General features: G+C 42.1%; 2 protein-coding genes across 3 annotated transcripts in view; one reads left to right on the top strand and one right to left on the bottom strand.

Moving 5' to 3' along the window:
* The window catches only part of LONP2 (lon peptidase 2, peroxisomal), an 84721-nt gene extending 66026 nt beyond the window's left edge, over positions 1–18695 (bottom strand). The window contains exons 1-6 of one of the 2 annotated variants that reach the window (XM_010814547.4): positions 18380–18695; positions 9515–9749; positions 7525–7656; positions 6122–6244; positions 3908–4071; positions 1119–1213 (exon numbers count right to left, since the gene is read on the bottom strand). In XM_010814547.4, the coding sequence (XP_010812849.1) occupies positions 1119–1213; positions 3908–4071; positions 6122–6244; positions 7525–7656; positions 9515–9749; positions 18380–18612 (982 nt within the window). In that variant the 5' untranslated portion in view covers positions 18613–18695. 2 annotated transcript variants of the gene reach the window in all.
* Positions 14534–21267, top strand: part of ABCC11 (ATP binding cassette subfamily C member 11) — an 89325-nt gene continuing 82591 nt past the window's right edge. The window contains exon 1 of the mRNA XM_059877420.1: positions 14534–15972. The gene's annotated coding sequence lies outside the window, so the exon portion shown is untranslated. The remainder of the gene's footprint in view (positions 15973–21267) is intronic.

The following is a 21267-nucleotide window of genomic DNA, read 5'->3' as shown; positions in this document are numbered from 1 at the left end:
ATAAACCCTGTACGTAAATTTAACAAGAGAGTCCAATAACAGAAACAAATGCAAATAAAATGATTCTGAAAATTCTGAAAGACAACTGAGTATATTTCTTACCCCAAGAGAAAGTACATAACAAATACATTAAAAAAAAAAAACAAAAACGGTATAAAATCCTCCTGGTAGATAAAAAAACTTTACTCAAAGATAGGAGAGATAAAAAGAAATTAAACTCTTTAAATAGTTTTACTGGGAAAAAAACAAACTTTCAATGGTAAAACTGTTTTACTGTTTTCCTGTCATTATACAAAATTATTTCCTTTAGAAAACAAAAGATTTGCTGTCTCTAGTACTTATTTGGAGAAGGCAATGGCACCCCACTCCAGTACTCTTGCCTGAAAATCCCATGGATGGAGGACCCTGGTGGGCCGCAGTCCATGGGGTTGCTAAGAGTCGGACATGACTGAGGGACTTCACTTTCACTTTTCACTTCCATGCATTGGAGAAGGCAATGGCAACCCACTCCAGTACTCTTGCCTGGAAAATCCCATGGATGGAGGGGCCTGGTAGGCTGCAGTCCATGGGGTCGCTAAGAGTCAGGCACGGCTGAGCTACTTCACTTTCACTTTTCACTCTCATGCATTGGAGAAGGAAATGGCAACCCACTCCAGTGTTCTTGCCTGGAGAATCCCAGGGACGGGGGAGCCTGGTGGGCTGCCGCCTATGGTGTTGCACAGAGTCGGACACGACTGAAGTGACTTTGCGGCAGCAGCAGCAGTACTTATTTGGCACTTATTGCCAACTACCTCAAAACTGTTTTGTTTTCCTATGCTCCTGGCAAAGAGTACATAAATACAAAGCTTATTGTCTGATTGACTATTGGTATCGAGAAACACATATTCACCAATTACAGAAAATCCTACCTTCTCCAGAATTAGGCAAAAGGCACTTTTACGCAGCACCCTCTTTTCCTTTACTTCCTAAAACCTATGACACAAGTTCAGTCTCTAAATAGTTTACATCACGAACTACTATAACAGAAAGATAATCAATGGGAAATATTTCACCAGAATTTGCTCGAGCTTCCTGAGAGACAATTAGACTGCAAGAAAAGGTGTTATTTGTGCACTCACCAGTTGTACTTTTGTTCCAGGGAAGCTCCACCATAAGTTCTAAATAATTTCTAGTCAGAGCATATTCTGGCATTGACTGAGGCATTTTTTTGAGCCTGTGGGGAAAGAATACACAGCAAACCTTTCAGGAACACAGAAAAATTCTGTGAAACAGAAAACCAAGCATATCTCCCTTTCTTGGTCAGATGTATCACGCATTTTTGGCTAAACAAATCTGAAAATGTTTTTATTAGGCTGGTGCTAATGTAACTGTTAGCTTCCATAACTTAGCTAAAGTAACTGGGGCTTCCCTGGTGGCTCAGACAGTAGAGAATCTGCCTGCAATGCAGGAGATCCCTGGGTAGGGAAGATCCCCTGGAGAAGGGAATGGCTACTCACTCCAGTTTTCTTGCCTGGAGAATTCCATGGACAAAGGATCCTGGCAGGCTACAGTCCATGGGGTCACAAAGAGTTGGACAAGACTGACAAATTTCACTTTCACTTTTCAACATAACTGTGGTTTTTGCATTGTTGAACTCTGCCATTTGATATTGGAATATATTCTTAATAAATGTGGTTATGCTATACATCATTTTAATGTGCACTTCTATGTTTTTTGCTAATGACTTATTACTTGCTATTTATTTTAGACTGGGGAAATGATGTTAGACAAAAACCAAATTCTATGATATCTTATTCAGGTTCAAAATGGGTTTTAAAGCAGCAGAGACAAGTCACAACATCAATAACGCATATGGCTCAGAAACTGCTTAATGAATGTACAGTGCAGCGGTGGTTCAAGAAATTTTGCAAAGGAGATGAGAGTTGTGAAGATGAGGAGTGCAATGACTAGCTATGGGAAGGCGATAATGACCAATTAAGAGCAATCATTGAAGCTGATCCTCTTACAACTACATAAGAAGTTGCCGAAGAACTCGACGTCAGCCATTCTATGGTCATTTAGCATTTGAATCAAATTGGAAAGGTAAAAAAGCTTGATAAGCAGATGCCTTCTGAGCTGACTGCAAATCAAAAACTCATAGTTTTGAAACATGCAACAACTTCAAACCATTTCTCAGTAAGATTGTGATGTGCGATGAAAAGTGGATTTTAGATGACAACCAGGGATGACCAGCTCAGTAGTTGGACTGAGAAGCTCCAAAGCACTTTCCAAAGCCAAACTTGTACCAGAAAAAGGTCGCAGTCACTGTCTGGTGGTCTGCTGCGTGTCTGTTCCACTACCGCTTTCTGAATCCTGGCAAAACCACTGCATCTGAGAAGTATGCTCAGTACATCGAAGAGATGCACTGAAAACCGCAATGCCTGCAGCTGGCGCTGGTCACAGAATGGGCCAAATTCTTCTCCACAATTGCCGAACCACACAGTGCACAACCAGCGCTTCCAAAGTTGAACCAATTGGGCTACAAAGTTTTGCCTCATCTGCCATATTCACCTGACCTCTCACCAACCAACTACCACTTCTTCAAGCTTCTCGACAACTTTTTGCAGGGAAAATGCTTCCAACAACCATCAAGAGGCTGAAAATGCTTTCCAAGAGTTCACTGAATCCCAAAGCACAGAGTTTAGTGCTACAGGAATAAGCAAACTTATTTCTCATTGGCAAAAATGTGTTGATTGCAATGGTTCCTATTTTGATTAATAAAGATGTGTTCCAAAACTACTATTACTTTTGCATCAACCTAATAAAAATCTAGGTAATAAAAAGATTATTTTGTTTTAAACAGATACTTGCAAACTAGCGCTCTGATCCTATTCTTGAAATATGTAAGGCCTTATCAATATCTGTATCTCATAGGAAGAGTCTCAAGTCAATTACCCAGTGATTTACTTAGATGCCTAATCATGTATAATATGATAATTACATATTGTCTTGTATCAGAGAGAAAGCTCATCAGATATTTAATTAAAATAATGCAACTTCCATAATATATGCAGTGCTTAACAAAGTGTTCTGTACATAATAGATGTTCTGCATTTGTTAACTAATGTCAGAGTCACTGTAAAATATATCCATGACATTTACTTATGTTCTTAACTGTGTATCTCAGAAGTCAAATCTTTAGTTCCTGAGCATACATTTAGGTTGATTACAATCCACTCATTTAAAAAATGCAATACAGTCAGAATGTTGTAAGTATGGAAAGGAAAAATTGGCTTTAACCCTGAGATTATCCAGAAAATGTGATCAACTCATGTACCCTATTCTGTCAGCAAGGTTCCCCTGTACTTTATCTTGAATGAAGGCAAAAATGATTGTCCCTGCCTCCTAAAGTTAATCTAAGGACGAAAACAGTGATGTGCAAAGAACACAATGACCGCATAAACATTATTTCTAAGTAAAGTATGGCCATAAGACTATGAAAAGGCAGTGGCAATAGTGACTTGTGCCTGACAGCATCCAATAGATGGAAAAGTTACATCACTTAGTATATTCAGCACTCAAGAAAAAGAAAATGCTCAACATGGTGTTGGTTCAGGAGTATTAAGAATCAGATTCTGATGGAGGAATAAAGAAGAGAAAGCACCTCACAGATCACCGCTACAACCTGAGAATTAGGAAAGCCATAAACATACGAAATATAAGCGATAAAGGGATAACAGTGGAAAGGTAAGATGAATAGAGTGGTCCATGACTATACTAAATATAAGGGAAAGGAGAAAGATAAAAGACTATGAAATGAGAGATCAGCTTTGTAACACCAAGTAGCAGATTCACTTCCATGAGCAACAGTTTTTAACGTTAATAAGCAAATGAAAATCCTAATGAACGAACAGCTTCTACAACCTACCTTTTTATCTCTTTGACACAGACTTTGTGGGCCTGTTCCGGCATGCTGGATGTCCGTATCTTTTTCTCCAGCATGACAATGTCATCGTTATCTTCATCCTCATCCTCGTCTGCTAGAGCACCTGGGACATGTGTAATCCTTCTCATAGGCCGTATTGCGATGACCTACAAGATAAAGCAGGAATGAAAAACCGCGTGCCCAAGTAAACTGGGGACGAAGCACCGAGCGGCAGAAGACATTTTTACGGGTAGAGTCTAAAGCTTTAGGAACTGAAGTTCAGAATGATGAGGAGGAACATGAACATATGGAGGGAGCAGAATTTAAAAAGCAGATGAAGATGAGATGGACGTGTTTCTTCCATACATGCTAACACTACCAGCATGAGAAGAAAAAATTCAAGAAATTGGCTACTAGTAATGATGAAAACATCTAAGAATTGTCTCTTCTTGGGCTACTACTGCAGCCACTATTTTCTTGATATACTTAATGACTACTCATCATTTGGCAACTGAATAAATTCCATTTTCTCCCTACAATACAAAGTTTCTTTTTAACATCATTAACCTTTCAGCTACTGCCTCTATTCTCTTCATCTGTAACAAGAAGAAAAGTCTTCAGCCTTTGAAAATGTTTTAACTTATCTATGGTTTTTTCCAATTAACTATACACTATTTCGGAGAAGGCAATGGCACCCCACTCCAGTACTCTTGCCTGGAAAATCCCATGGACGGAGGAGCCTGGTAGGTTGCAGTCCATGTGGTCGCTAAGAGTCGGACACGACTGAGCGACTTCACTTTCACTTTCCACTTTCATGCATTGGAGAAGGAAATGGCAACCCATTCCAGTGTTCTTGCCTGAAGAATCCCAGGGACGGGGGAGCCTGGTGGGCTGCCGCCTATGGGGTTGCACAGAGTCGGACACAACTGAAGCAGCTTAGCAGCTTAGCAGTATACACTATTTACTTCCCTTGTGATGTTCTGCTTTTCCAACAAGAGGCACTAATCACCACTTCCCCTTCCTTTCTGGTTACTTAATAATTTGTACTTTGTACTTTGACTTTTGTCTCCAGTGTGCTGAAATTGTTCCCTGAAACCCAACAACAGTCTTCTCTGCCAAGTCAAATGGTCTTATTTAAGCTCTCCTTCTCTGTGACTCTCTGCTGCTGCTAAGTCGCTTCAGTCGTGTCCGACTCTGTGCAACCCCATAGACGGCAGCCCACCAGGCTCCCCCGTCCCTGGGATTCTTCAGGCAAGAACACTGGAATGGGTTGCCATTTCCTTCTCCAATGCATGAAAGTGGAAAGTGAAAGTGAAGTCGCTCAGTCGTGTCCGACTCTTAGCGACCACATGGACTGCAACCTACCAGGCTCCTCCGTCCGTGGGAATTTTCCAGGCAAGAGTACTGGAATGGGGTGCCATTGCCTTCTCCACTCTACCATGTTTTAAAAACCACCTACTCTTTTGAAATTCTCAACTCATTAACATCATGAATCAACTCTAGCTGTTCCTGGAGCAAAATGATATACTGGCATTTAACTTAAAGGCCTTAGAGTTTATTTAACTTATGAAATTACCTATTTAATACAGTCAAATATAAAAGTTAAAAACATAAAACAGCAAAAATATAATTTTATAAAAACAGAAATATTAAACTAAGACTAACAGTTTGCACAAATGAAAATTAAAACGTTTATAAATTAAAACAAAAAAAGTCAAGTCAAAAACTTAAAACAGTACGAAATAATTTTTAAAAAGCCAAAGTATGGCACAACACATTCAGTCAGTCCTTTTAGAAAATAATTTTGTGGTATGCTCTTAATAAATACTGTATGCAGTGGGAAAAAAAATCATACTCAAAGACAGTCGTCATGGTTATTTGTTAATTTTTAACATATTGAAAACATCACACACACAGAAAAAGAAATGGCTTAGTAAACTATCCCTTTCAATGAGTATCAAAATGAAACATGAGAAAATGTCTACATGCTTCAAAGGAAAAAAAAAGTCCAAACATGGAGAAGGGGCAGAGGGAAACAAACTAGAATTCAAAATTTTATCAGTAACTTGGGTGAAAGAGACAACGAACTTGTTTCTTCTTTGTTCCTTTCTTTATTCCCCCAATTTTTTTCTTAAAAAAAAAAAGAAAACAACTGAACCTTACCTCACACAGAAACAACTAAAGAACCTAAAGAAATGGGTTAAAAGGAGGATTTACCCGCTTATCATCATCTTGCTTGTGTTTTCTGGTTTTCTGAAGCAATTTCAGGCCTTCGATTTGTCTGACAAGCAGCGGTATGGTCATCTTGAACCGTTCCTCCAGACTCACAGCATCTAAAATCTGAAACGTTACAGCATCTCTCTCTCAGAAATACATGCTCCAGAAATAAGGCAGTCAAGACTCATGACTTAAACTGCTAAGTAAAAAAGATAACACCTCTCAATATTCACAGCTACACTATGGCTAACACAACCAAATTATCAGCAAGGTCATCTGACATAAATACCAGAATCCGAAAACAAAGATAAGAATAACAGTATCTTGAGTTTCTATTTAAAAGATGAAGCCAAGACATTGTTCCAACAGCAAGAACAAAACACATTTTATGTCAACTCTTTCCCGGGAATTATCCTCTGAAAGCCCAGATGTGTCTATGCAGGAGGTCTAAACAAATTATAGGTTCAAAAAATTTAACATTTTACATACACAAGAGCCTAGGAACATTTTAACCAACCTCCAAGAATGATTTGAGTGAGTAATGCTCTCTGGTTCCTCAGTAAAATGCCCTTGCTAAGCCCAAGCTAGGTCAGTCGGGAGAACTCCTGCATTCTCTGCTCCTACCAGCTAAACCGAATTCTTGTGTTTAAACACAACCTATCTGCATTAGTCGCATTGGCTAGTATAATTGTTAGACTTAAGCATTAAATAAACTGACGAAATAAGGAAGGTAATTTAATGTTCTCGGAAGAGTCAATAAAACAGATCGCTTAAAAATAGTACAAAAATAAGTGTACAGGAAAACTGTTATACTTTGGAGAATGTGAAGTCGCTCAGTCATGTCTGACTCTTTGCAACCTCATGGACTGTAGCCCACCAGGCTCCTCCATCCATGGGATTGTCCAGGCAAGAGTACTGGAGTGGGTGGCCATTTCCTTCTCCAATAGTTTGGAGAAAAGACATTCAAATCTAAGAATCCACATTTGGATTATTTTTCAAGTGTCTTTTAACTCATTTCACTTTAAACAAATAGAAGTTGAAAACCATAAAAAAAAAAATCATAGATAACACATCATAGCTGTGGTTTCTGTAAGAAACACGAAGAATTCTAACAATGCAGACATTATATACAAGGGAAAGGTCACAGCTCCACATTTTTAAAAAGTCATTCTCGCTTAAACTTTTTCCTAAGTTAACAAACTACCAGTATTGATAATGCAAAGGCAAGAACTGTCTGGGTACACAAAAATGTAAAGCAATCACTTTAAAGTCAATTTAAGTGTAAATGTATCTTAACTACTTCTGTGGGTCTCCAGTATCTCTTACCTGAAAGTCAAAACTTACTACCTAGATCTGAATAAGAAGTGACAAAGCAGCGTGGCATTCCGGAGGGGAACACTGACCTGGAGCTTCTCTTTGTTGCTTGTTCGGATAATTGATGTCAGAATGTCTGGTAAAGCTTCCCTTGGAAGACTATCTAAAAGACGTCTCAATTTAGCAACTGCAGGGACAGACATATCCAACATTTCAACCAACTACAAAGGGAGAAAAAAAAGTCCTTTTTAATAAAATTGGGCATTATTTGTGATTTTAAAAAATCAAATTGTCATACAGGTTTAAGTTTGGGTCACAAAGAAAGTCCTTGCTTCCGAACAATCACTGATTATTAGGGTCCAGGCATTTTTACAGGACTCAAAGGAAAAGAGAAGTATAGTTAAAATGTCAGTTGGAATGAAAAGCAAAAATGGCTCAAAAGTGGGTAATAATAATGTTTATAAAAGTGTTTGTAAATCAGTGATTTTATTTTAAAAAAGTAAAATTTATAGAAAAGTTACAGTAGTATAAAGAAACTCCTTCCCCTAATAAACTCCCCCTAAATTCATCATCGGTTAACACTTTGCCACATCTGCTTTCTCTCTCCCCAACTCTACACACACACACACAACACACAAATATTGCTAAACATGTCAGAATAAACTGCAGACATCATGACCTTGTTCTTAAGAATAAGGATACGTATTCTCTTACAGAGTGTAATTATCAAATTCTGGAAATTTAACATGGCTGATTATGTTAACCAGTCAGTAGCTGAAATACTGTTTTTAGTAGAACACAGGATTAGTTAAAATCTGAGCACTGACTGAATGACTTAAAAACAAACAAACAAAAAAAACGAGTTCCAGGGTATAGCCTGGAGTTAAGACAGATCAAGCTCCAGGCAAACTTTCAGTAACTGTGATATTCAGTGGGGCTGTTGATAAAGCTCCCCTTGCCTTTTGCACGATGGTGGTGTAACTGTGGTGATGTTATAAAAATTCCTTGAATGTCATTATAAAATCTTAACATATTTAAAACTTTCTGTTGATTTAAAGTGGGGAGAAGTAAAGTATAAAGAAAGAAGCTATGACGCTATGTCCAAGAGAGGAACTGAGACTCAGGGATGATCACTCAGGAAAAGGAAGATAAATTCTGCTTTCCCCTTAATCGCCTTCATTCCTAAATAGCATATTCACTCACTCTGGTTCTCAAACTGAAGCTTCTCTCTTCAAGTAGGTTTTTCCTTTCAGTTCTGAGAGTGGATGTAGTTCAAAATTCTCTATTCCTGTTGTTCACCACACTAGAAACGCGTCCCTTCAAATGCCACATCAAGTACAAACACCACAGGCTATGAACACCTGCCCTACACACTTTCAATAGTCAATAGAGTTTATAATCAAGGCCTTTAGACACTGCCTGTCCCACACAGTTCCAGCTTAGTCACTGGGTTACATCAATAGAACACACAAGACTACATTTTGTAATATACTTCAGTAAGATCTGAAGTGAATAAAAGCATAAAAGCATATGCTTTGGGGGTGAGGGGAGAAGCTTTCTGCTCAATCGAGAATTAAAACTCAAACCTAGAATTAAGGAGTCCAATGTTTAATGTACACCTAATGTGTGCATCCCTCCCAGAATTCTAGAGGATCGAGGTTTCAACCACATGTGAAACCATGGACTTTATCTTCCACACCAGCCACAGTGTGATCCTGACTTCTGAACCAACGTGACATATAGTGTGCTGCCTAGATCTTCTAGTGACAAACAGCTTCTGTTCAATATTTTAACATTTAAGATTATTTAGGTTTAATAACTATCTGGTGTGGAGACACTGAAAGTTACAAGGAAAGCTCCAGAAACACTCTTTGGAAAAATTTTAGAAAGCGTTGGCTAGCATGTCCTAGAAAAACTGAGATACAAGCCCAGACAAAAGCAATTTGAAATCCATATATCACTAAATCTTCTAAGCACATACTGCCTGAACACTTCACCACTCAACAAATTTATCACATCTTATGGTAACAAAGAAACCAAAGAAAAGAGAATTTTAAGGAAACACTAAAAGCAACTCACCTGTACGGCATATTTGTAAAACTGTTCGGACAGCTCTCCGAGCTCCTCCCTAGTCTTACAGGTATTAGGGAACTCCTCCAGCCGGTCCAACTGTTCCACCTCGGCAACAGGATACGGCTTCTCTCTCACAACCTGTGTGATCTGGAAGCGGCACAGGCCCGTAATCAGCAAAGTATAGTGGGGCTTGGGCCAGTTACTGCCCACAACCTGGACTGCCAGTGCAGCTGTCCCAATCCTGAAAAACACACAGAACAGCAGCGTTACAAATGCTCGGTATGGCAGGGCAGAAACTCACCTCAAAAGGCTTGCCTTTTCTGAGAAATTCATCAAAAAGCAAAGAACATCTAAAGTGCAAATGAATTACTTCTCTATTTCATTCAGCATCCGGTGCACTGTCTGTTGGGCTTTCCTGGTGGCTCAGTGGTAAAGAATCCGCCTACCAATGAGGGGGGCTTCCCTTGTGGCTCAGCTTGTAAAGATTCTGCCTGCAATGTGGGAGACCTGGGTTCGATCCCTGGGTTGGGAAGATCCCCTGGAGAAGGGAAAGGCTACCCACTCCAGTATTCTGGCCTGGAGAATTCCATGGACTGTATAGTCCATGGGGTCACAAAGAGTCAGATATGACTGGGCGACTTTCACTTCTTTTCACCAATGAAGGAGATTTGGGTTCAATCCTTGGGTCCAGAAGATCCACTGAAAAAGGAAATGGCAACCCACTCCAGTATTCTTGCCTGGGAAATCCCATGGACAGAGGAGCCTGGCAGGACTACAGTACATGGGGTCACAAAAAGTCAGACATGACTAAACAGTAACAACAGCACGGTCTGTTAAGTCCCTACCACCCGCTATGGTGCCATCTCATTCTAATTAGATGTTTTAAGAATTAGGTAGAAATTCCTAACATTTGGATTATTTAAACATAAAAACGTAAAAGCTGTTGAGATTTACATAGTTTAAATTAATTTTGCCAGCTGGGAATGAGGTAATCTTTCACCAGAATATACACTAGCATTATGAAGTCGCAAAGAGTTGGACACTACTGAGTGCGCGCACGCACGCGTGCACACACACACACACACACACACACTCTGCTGCTGCTGCTGCTGCTAAGTCGCTTCAGTTGTGTCCGACTCTGTGCAATCCCATAGACGGCAGCCCACCAGGCCTCCCCGTCCCTGGGATGCTCCAGGCAAGAACACTGGAGTGGGTTGCCATTTCCTTCTCCAATGCATGAAAGTGAAAAGTGAAAGCAAAGTCGCTCAGTCATGCCCGACTCTTAGCCACCCCATGGACTGCAGCCTACCAGGCTTCTCTGTCCATGGGATTTTCCAGGCGAGAGTACTGGAGTGGGGTGCCGTTGCCTTCTCCGCGCACACACACTCTAAGTAGATTTAAATACAAACAGTATGACGTAAACCAACCAATCCCTGTTCCAACCAGTTTTCCTACTAACACCAAACCAGGTTTTTTATGTAATCAGTCTATAAAACTGCCATCAAATCTGGGAATTAACACGTATGCCCTTGAACTCTGAATTTCTAAATGTGGGGCTAAATATCAGAGGCCACACTTATTCGTGGTCTGAGGAGACTTAGTCAAATACCTAGACCTCAGGAAAGTGTAAACCTAGTTCTGAGTGGTAATCACCACACCTAACACTTGATAGAAAGTTACAAGCCTCAGCCTTAGAAAGTCATTTAAGCCTCAGCTCCTTATCATTCAATTCTGACTAAGTTGCATATAAACGAATCCACAGGAAGGAAGCCTCATCCAAACTAAGCTGCAGTAATACAAAGCAGAAAGATCAAGATTCAGAGGTGACTTCCAGATGCCATCTACAGCTAGATTTTCTCCCCTGAGCCACAGGCTAGGTTGTAACTTCAGAAAAGAAACTAAAACCAAAGTGCTCAGCGCTTTCAACACTGGACAATGGTGACACAGGAATATTAAACTCACCCATCTCAAACATACTAATGGCATAGACAACGTGCGCATACTTTAGTGAGATTGCTCATTTCCAACTGCAGTTCATTCTTGATTCCTTCCTTGTAAATGATGCATTCTGTATATAACCTGTAACCTTTGGCTTCCCACCGCCACTCCACTCAGTTTATTCTGAGTTATGCATATATTTCCTTACCATCCTTGCAAGCATACCACGTGAACAGGGGATAAAACTTGATTTTAATAATAAGTGAAACCAAACAATCAGGAAAATAATTTGGTGGGGAGAAAAAAACATCACGTACTTCAAAAACCTGATTTTGTGTTGCAGCTGCTTTTCTTCAGTCACTAATCAAACAGTAGGTTCTATCTCCCATTCGCTGAAAACCTGCCTAACTCCCTGAGCGAGTTAGCTGGACCTAAACTAGAGACTAATGAAGACTGTAGTTCACGGCAGATGACAACCACCAAAGCTTATATAATGCAGAATGTTTACAGTTCTATTTATAAGAAACACTGACAGATAACAAACTGGATTCCCAGCCTCAGGGGTTAACAGACTAGAAACTAAAGAGAAACCAGAGGGAGATAAGACAAATCCAAAACTCTAGATTAGAAAATAAATTTAATTATTTGGGCTATGTCACTGATTAAAGGTGACATAAAAATGAGTCTTCTCACAAAGCAAATAAAAGTTTTGCTAACTGTAAAAGGAGATGTTCCAAACAGTAAAGTGATTAAGTGGAAAAAATATACAGGGGTTTTCAATGTGAATGATTTCTTACTTTAAATCACTTGTAGTTGACAACAGACCTAAACAAAAACCAAAAGGGTACATAAAAAGAATGCACCCTTTTTAAAGAAGAAACATGATGTGCGAAATAATTAGATGGCTAGAAAGAGACTATTCAGTGAAAGACATTTGGGGTAAAAGCTCTGGGAAGAAGGATGACATTTACGTTATTTAAGATTTTTTTTTAAATGTGGACCATTTTTAAAGTCGTTATTGAATTTGTTACAATATTGCTTCTATTGTTTATGTTCCAGTTTTTTTTGGCAGGGAGGCCTGACCAGAGATCCAACCGGATTCCCCTCTAGGCACTGGAGGCAAAGTCTTAACCACTTGACTTCCAGGTAGGCCCCTAATGCTATTTTAGACAAGCTGTATTGTATGTTGGGCTCTAGGTTTTACATACAAAAATAGGTATTGAGTAAACAAAATGTTCAATTAAAACTTTCCTTCTATGAGCGAACTATGATACATAAGGCTTATATCAACTTAGTCATCTTTCTAAATAACCTACTTCTATCACTATGAGCTTTATTGTCGTTTAGACGCAAAGTTAGTTAAGTTGCTCAGTCGTGTCCCACTCTTTGCGACCCTATGGACTGTAGCCCACCAGGCTCCTCCGTCCATGGGATTCTCCAGGCAAGAATACTGGAGTGGGTTGCCATTTCCTTCTCCAGGGGATCTTCCCAACCCAGGGATCGAACTCAGGTCTCCCGCATTAGAGGAAGACACTCATGTCCAACTCTTTTGCAACCCTATGAACTATAGCCTGCCAGGCTCCTCTGCCCATGGGATTTCCCAGGCAAAAATACTGGAATGGGTTGCCATTTCCTTCTCCAGGGAATCTTCTGGACCCAGGGACTGAGCCCACCTCTCTGGCATCGGCAGGTGGATTCTTTACCACTGAGCCACCTGGGAAGCCCAAGCACTTTATTTGCTGTTGGTCAGTCGCCAAGTTGTGTCCAATTCTTTGTGACCACATGGACTGCAGCACACCAGCTTTCCCTGTTCTTCCTCATCTCCCAGAGTTTGCTCAAACTCATGTCCATGAAGTTGGTGATGCTATCTAGCTATCTCATCTTCAGCAGCCCCCTTCTCCTGCCTTCGACCTTTCCTGACATCAGGATCTTTTTCAGTGAGTTGTTTCTTTGCATCAGGTGGCCAAATTACGGGAGTCTCAGCTTCAGCATCAGTCCTTCCAATGAATATTCAGGGTTAATTTCCTTTAGGATTGACTGATTTGATCTCCTTGTTGTCCAAGAGTCTCAAGAATCTTCTCCAGCACCACAATTAAAAAGCATCAGTTCTTTGGTACTCAGCCTTCTTTAAGGTCCAACTCTTACATCTGTAATGACTACTGGAAAAAAACATAGCTTCGACTATACAGACCTTTGTTGACAAACGGATGTCTCTGCTTTTTAATATGCTGTCTAGGTTTGTCACAGCTTTCCTTCCAAGTAGCAAGCGTCTTTTAATTTCACGGCTGTAGTCACCATCTGCAGTGATTTCGGAGCCCAAGAAAATGAAATTTGTTGCTGTTCCACTTTGTCCCCTTCTATTTGTTATGAAATGATAGGACCAGATGCCAAGATCTTCATTTTTTTAATGCTGAGTTTTAAGCCAGCCTTTTCACTCTCCTCTATCACCCTTAAGAGGCCTTTTAGTTCCTCTTTGCCTTCTGCCATTAGAGTGGTATAATCTACATATCTGAGGTTATTGATACTTCCCCTGGCAATCTTGATTCCAGCTTGTGAGTCATCCAGCCCAACATTTTACATGAAGTACTCTGCACAGAAGTTAAATATGCAGGGTGACAATATACAGGCTTGAGGCACTCCTTACCCAATTTGGAAACAAGTCCATTGTTTGATGTCCGGTTTTGTTATTTCCTGACCTGCATATAGGTTTCTCAGGAAATAGGAAGGTGGTTTGATACTCCGATCTCTTTTAAGAATTGACCAGTTTGTTGTGATCCACACAGTCAAAGGCTTTAGCATAATCAATAAAGCAGTAGATGTTTTTCTGAAATTCCCTTGCTTTGTCTATGAACCAATGGATGTTAGCGATTTGATCTCTGGTTCCTCTGCCTTTTCTAAACCCAGCTTGTACACCTGCAAGTTCTGGGTTCACATAGTACTGAAGCCTAGCTTGAAGGATTTTGAGCATAACCTTGCTAGAATATGAAGATAAGAATAGCTTGGTCTATTTGCCAACCACTTGCTTTTTTCTTTTCTTTTTTTTAACTTAATTTATTTGGTCAGGCCTAAAAGTTGGCTTAAAACTCAACATTCAGAAAATGAAGATCATGGCATCTGGTCCCATCACTTCATGGGAAATAGGTGGGGAAACAGTGGAAACAGTGTCAGACTTTATTTTTGGGGGCTCCAAGATCACTGAAGATGGTGACTGCAGCCATGAAATTAAATGACGCTTACTCCTTGGAAGAAAAGTTATGACCAACCTAGATAGCATATTGAAAAGCAGAGACATTACTTCGCCAACAAAGGTCCGTCTAGTCAAGGCTATGGTTTTTCCAGTGGTCATGTATGGATGTGAGAGTTGGACTGTGAAGAAAGCTGAGCGTCAAAGAATTGATGCTTTTCCATTCTGAAGATCAGCCCTGGGATTTCTTTGGAAGGAATGATGCTAAAGCTGAAACTCCAGTACTTTGGCCACCTCATGCGAAGAGTTGACTCACTGGAAAAGACTCTGATGCTGGGAGAGATTGGGGGCAGGAGGAGAAGGGGACGACAGAGGATGAGATGGCTGGATGGCATCACTGACTCGATGGACGTGAGTCTGGGTGAACTCCAGGAGTTGGTGATGGACAGGGAGGCCTGGCGTGCTGCAATTCAGGGGGTTGCAAAGAGTCGGACACGACTGAGCGACTGCACTGAACTGAACTTGGCTTGTGGGATCTTACTTCTCCAACCAGAGATTGAATCTTGGGCTTCCCTTATGGCTCAGCTGGTCAAGAATCCACCTGCAATGCGAGAGACCTGAGTTCAGTCCCTGGGTTGGGAAGATCCCCTGGAGAAGGGAAAGGCTACCCACTCCAGTATTCTGGCCTAGGGAATTCCATGAACTGTATAGTCCTTGGGGTCACGAACAGTCGGACATGACTAAGTGACTTTCACATCACTTCACTTCACTTCACTTCAGAGATGAAGTATCCCAAAATGAAGAGGGACTGAGCAATCAGTACTATGAAGAAAGGAAATGCTACTCATTTAAAACAAAGACTGGAAGACTGGGAGAAGATTGCAGAGCCATCTCGAAATGTCTGAAGACACTGTGCAGGGAATGTTAAATTACTGTCCATTTTCATTAAGAAAACAATGAGCTTCTGAGGAGTCACTAAAAAGACAGTCCAATGAAGCAGGGTGGCCTGCGGTGGCAGGAGAGCCAAGTTCCACACTGGGGCTAATCAAAAGTAGGCAACATGCCTACACACCAACATGCAAAAAAGGGACTGTACTGTTCAACATGGTTGAGGAAGTGGTTCAGCTAAGTCAACATCTGACCCTGGCACTTTAGGACAAAGAGTCTGGGGAAACAAATGATCACCGCTGTTCCTTGAAGACTGAGGCACCGTCACCTGGATGGTCTAAAGGCAGCAAGAGACAGGAGCAAAGCCCTCGCTGTGCCTCTGGGGTCCTCCTACAATCTGAAACAGCAGGTAACTGCGGAAGGGCAGATTTGCGCATTGAAACAGAACAACGTTGTAAGTAACTCAATACTTGTAATATTAAAGCTCTTTTAATTTTTAAAATAAGAGCATTTAAGGCTCAATTGGGGAAAAAGAGACACTGGAACCTAATATTAAGGAACACAGTCTACATAAATTTTTTAAGTAGCAAATAATATTTCTAGGTTAATGAGATGGTCTAGGATTCAGATGTAATGCTGAAATTCCATGAAGAATTTTCAATGTCGGTTTTCTAAATTAAATGATTAAACTTTAGCATTGCTACTCATTTAAAACAAAGGCCAAAATAAGAATAGCAAGAACCACGTTACACCTCATCTGATTATTAGTGGATAACTTCCAAGGAGGATAATTCAGACAGAATCATACCAACAAATAGTCACTCAAAACTGAAACACGACTAACTCTACTTTCAAAATTCACAGTGTATCCATGAGTAATCAAAAATATCTTTGCATGAGCACACTGGCCTCAACTAGCAATTAAGGACCTGTGCACAGAAAGCAAAAAATTATGGGACTACACAGAGGCTTAAGGAGTGGGGTCATGTGTAGGAAAACCAGAATCCAACACAGTTTATCACAGTTTACTGAAACTTGAAATCTGTCAGGGGACTTCCCTGGTGGCCCAGGGGTCAAGACTCTGCCCTTCCAATACAGGGAGCGTGGGTTTGATCCCTGGTCAGGGAACTAAGATCCCACATGCGGCCAAAAAATACATAAATAAATAGAACTGTGCGGAAAGCGAATCTCTGTTTTTAAAAAGGTATCCAATTTTACTCAAGCAAAGCAAAGCAGATCAGATGGAAACCAAAATGTTTTCCATGCTTGAGAAAGGCGAGGCTTAAGGTGGCCCAACAAAGGATTGCTCTGTTTTTGTTGTTTTGTTTTAGGAGGGGAGGGGAGCTGAGGGGAGGGGAACCACATCTCTGAGAATTTGAGTAAAGCCATGGTCTCCTTTAAAAAATGTATATAATGAAAAGAATTTGGACAAAAACAAGACATTCCTAACCCTCTCAAAATCCATTAAGAGTTAAGTACACCTAATTTTAAAAGAGGTAACTGTAGATGAAAGAGGAAGGGCTCTAAACCTTAAACATCTCAAAGAGTTAAGGACAGGAGGCAAGAGCTTGGGAGGCTTGGTGATAACAGCATCTGTTGACAGCATAGTATATACCAGCTCTGTCCAGTAGAAATATAATGCCAACCACCTATGTAATTTGAGTAGCCACATTAGAAGAAACAGATGAAATGCTAATATTTTACTTAACTCCTAATATCCAAAATACTACCATTTCAACACTTAATCTCTATAAAATTAATCAACAAAACACTTTTCATACTAAATTTTCAAAATTTAGTGTGTAGTGTGTAGTGTACATTTAGGATGACCAACCATCCTGGTTCATCTGAACCAAGGGGTTTCCTGGGACACAAAAGTTTCAGTGCTAAAACCAGGACGGTCCCTGGCAACTCGGACAACTGGTCATTCTAGGATCTCAATTTGGACAAGCCACATTTCAAGCTATGCAGCTACCCACGGACAGTACTAGACCGTGTAAGCATTTATCCAGGCCAGCACAAAAAAGACCACGTGTGTGATCTCACTTCTTCATCACACACCTAAGAGGCAGATGCTGTTAGTTTCCAAATTACAGATGAAGAAAGAAATAAGCACAGGTTCCACCTGTCACCCAAAGTCACACAACTAGACAACTAGGGTCACGGTGTAGGGGAATCGGTGAGCTTGGGGTGTAGGCGGTGAGCTTGGGGTGTAGGCGGTGAGCTTGGGGTGTAGGCGGTGAGCTTGGGGTGTAGGCGGTGAGGGGTGTAGGTGGTGTAGCTTGGGGCCTAAGAGATATTGAGATATAAGAACAGAAGGGGAGACAAGGGGAAACGTGAACAGGGAAGGCCCTTTAGGAAGGAAAACAGAAGAACCGAGGGGACGAGAGAAGGCGGGGGTTGGAGGGTGGGGAAAAGACAGGGAGTGTGGAGAACAGATGGCTTCCTCAATAAAGAAACGGTGCAATATAGGCCGGGACGGGGGGAGAGAAAACGTGACGGAGCAAGTATCTCAGTCAAGAGGACAAAAGAACTGGGAAGAAGGAACAGAAAGAAGGGCGTAGGGACAGGGAAGAAAGGAAAGAAAAGAGCCGGGCGGGGAAGGTTAGGCGCACTCTTAGGAGCCTGAAGATCCGGGGGGCGGGAGGGAAATTCACAACAGATGGTGAGCAGCTAACTGTGCAGTTTTCACGACTCCGTGGGTCAAATCGTTTAACGGTCACGAGGCACTGCTGTCACCGCCTGTCTGGCACGGGAGTCGTCTGAAGAGGCGGGGGCCCCCTGCGCCCCGCGCCCCGAGGCCGGGCCGGTCCAGGAAGGACGCCGCGCCGCCGCCGCCGCCGCCGGGCCGTCCGGCCTACCTGTGCAGCGGCGGCAGGTCCTGCGCGTCGCTGGCCGGGTCGGGCGTGTTGGGGATGACGCCCAAGATGGTGCTCTGCAGCGACGTGCCCTTGAGCAGGCGGCTCCGCACCAGCTGCAGGTTGCGGGCCGAGTCCACGCTGGTGCGCATGGTGGAGCCGGGCAGCAACACGCCCTCGTGCGTGAGCAGCAGCGGGAGGCGGCTGGGGATCTGGATGGGGCTCACGGACGACATGGCGACACCCCTCCGCGCCGGGAGAGTCCCCAAGAGACCGACGCCCGGCTTCGCGCGGCCTCCTCGGCGGCGACCCAGGCTCTAACTCGGGCGCGCTGCCGCTTCCGGTCCCACGCGCCCGCTCACCCGCCCCCAGCCTCCGCCGCCGCCGCCGCCCGGCGCCGTACACACGCGAAGAGAAGCGCACTCCGCCCGCCGATGACCCCCGCCTCCCCGCCCTCTGTTTTCTCTGGAGTTTCATTCATAGCTGAGCTGTGTGCCCACCAATGGTCCGTGTGAATATTATCCACTTGAAATGTTTGTACCTTTCTATTCGAATTGATTTTAGATGTACAAAAATATACTAGGGAGTTTCCAGGTACCTTTCACCCAGCTTCCCGTGTAACCATCTTACACAATCATGATTCGACTCTAAAAACCAAGAAACTAATATTACTGTTACCTAATTTATGAATCTCCACAAATTTTTCCAGTTTTCTCACGTGTCCTTTTTTCTGGTCCAGGATCCCACTTTTTATTTAGATAAAATATCACCTCAATCTTTTTTCTTTTTTCCTTCAAAGCTTTGGTCTCTTATTTTGTAGAATGTCGCTCTCTTAGGGTTTATCTGATGTTTTCTCAAGATCACATTATACATTTTTGGCAGGAAGACCACAGAAGCGATGTGCCTTAGTGATACATTGACGGTGAAACATCTTACCAATGATGATTTCAACAGTGATTAGGTTCCCCACTTTAAGGTACTATTTATCTCATTATAAGTAAGAGTCTGTAGGGAGTTAAGTCTACATTTATCAACTGGAATCTGTAAGAAAAAACTGCCCCATCTCCTTCATTTATTTACGTATTCTATTATTTTTTATGTTAATATGAACTCAAATATTCAATGTTTTATGGGTTATCATGCAATGATATCATGTATTTCGTTGCTCGAATTTTTTCACATTTGGCCTTTGGGAGCTCCTTCACCCCTGTCAGGAAGGTAGCACTATCTCCTTTTTATAAATGAGTAATTGAGATTCAAAAAGGGTAAACAGTTTAGTTATTCATGATTACAAGGCTATTAAATAGCAGTAGGGGAATTGAATTTGACTTGGTTTTGGCTGTAGGTTGCAGAGGGAAATTTTTCCCCAAATAAGAAGTTCAGCAAGGTTCTCAGAATCCAGGAGGGAATTGAAAGTCAAGTCAACATGCGTTTCTTGAGGGCCTGCTAGGTACAAGTTCCTTAAGCACCACTTGGCCAGAGGGACAGGCCCACAGGTGGGTGAGTCTGATCCAGGAATTGTTTGTTTCTGTATGTGAAGTAGGTAAGAGAAAAGAGAAGACAGGTGTCCTAGCCGCTGTGCTGGAGACAGAAATTTGGGAACTCAGAGTCTCCTGCCTAAAGCTCTTTCTCTGTTGTGATCCCACCTTTTATTCATTCACCAAACAACTATTTTCTGAATGCCTACTATGTAATGGATGTTACTTTAGATGCTGGGGATACATCAGTGAACACAACAGACAAGCTTCCTGCTTTCATGGAGCTAACATTCTGGGAGAAGAAACAGAAAATAAGTAAGGAAAATCCTTCTGGATGGTGATATGCCCTTCAGATGGCCAGAGCAGGCCTCACTGAAGAGTTGAGCTTTGTTTGAATGGAGCCCTGAACTGCAGCCACACAGAGGTTGTGGGGTGGCTGCCAAGGGAGTGCTATTCCAGGCAGAAGGAGTGGTGATGGCAAAGGCTTTCTGACCGGGATGGATTTAGAATGTTTGTGGAGCATGCTCCTGTGATTTGCTGAGTTGGAGCCTGGTGAGGGAAGCAGGAGAGAAGTGGGTGGGGTGGGGTGGGGTGTAGAGAGCTCAGTAAGGAGTAAGGAGTGGGGGTCAGGAATCTGCTGAGGAATTTGGGTCTTACTCTGAGCTTGGGGAATACTTTTTCAGATTTAACGTTTTCAAAAGGTCATGTTAACTGCTGTGTGGAGAATGGAACACAAGTGTTTAAGGTCAGTTAGGAGCTGGTTGAAGTTGCCCAGGCAAGAGGTGATGCGGACTCAGACCAGAGCAGTATATTCAAACCATGTTTGAGTGTAGCTTCAACACAGCACGCTGATGGGACTTCCCAGCAGGGAAGTAGCTAAGAATCCACCTGCCAGTGCAGGGGACATGGGTTCCACCTCTGGTCTGGGAAGATTCCGTGAAACGGGCAGCGAAGCCCATTCACCGCAACTACTGAGCCAGAACACTAGAGCCTGAGCTCTGCAGTAAGAGAAGGCACCTCAGTGAGAAGCCTGCACACCACAGAAAGTAGCCTGCACTCAGCAGCAAAGCCCCAGAGCAACCATAACTAACTAACTAACTAAAATAAAAACAGAAACAGAGTATGCTGATGGATTGGACATGACAAGTGAAGGAGAAACAGTCAGGGCCTGAGCCTCGAGGGCCTCCAGAGCAGTTGTGCTGATCAGCAGGAGATCTTGGCTCCAACCAGCATGCTCTGCATTGCTCTCTGATGGCACTGGGTACCTGACACTGTGATAGGCTCTGGCGCTGAAGCAAAGATAAAAACATGCAGGACCTAGCTCCCAAAGAGCTTAGCTTTTCACCAAGACTTCTCCAAGGACAAGGGGGAATGTCCCCATTTTTTCAGAACTTCAAAAACCGTCTTATAAAC

This window comes from Bos taurus, chromosome 18 (assembly GCF_002263795.3).
Source record: "Bos taurus isolate L1 Dominette 01449 registration number 42190680 breed Hereford chromosome 18, ARS-UCD2.0, whole genome shotgun sequence".
Taxonomy (NCBI): Eukaryota; Metazoa; Chordata; class Mammalia; order Artiodactyla; family Bovidae; genus Bos; species Bos taurus.
The sequence above is the reverse complement of the archived record's forward strand: the minus strand, read 5'-3'. Positions and strand labels throughout refer to the sequence as shown.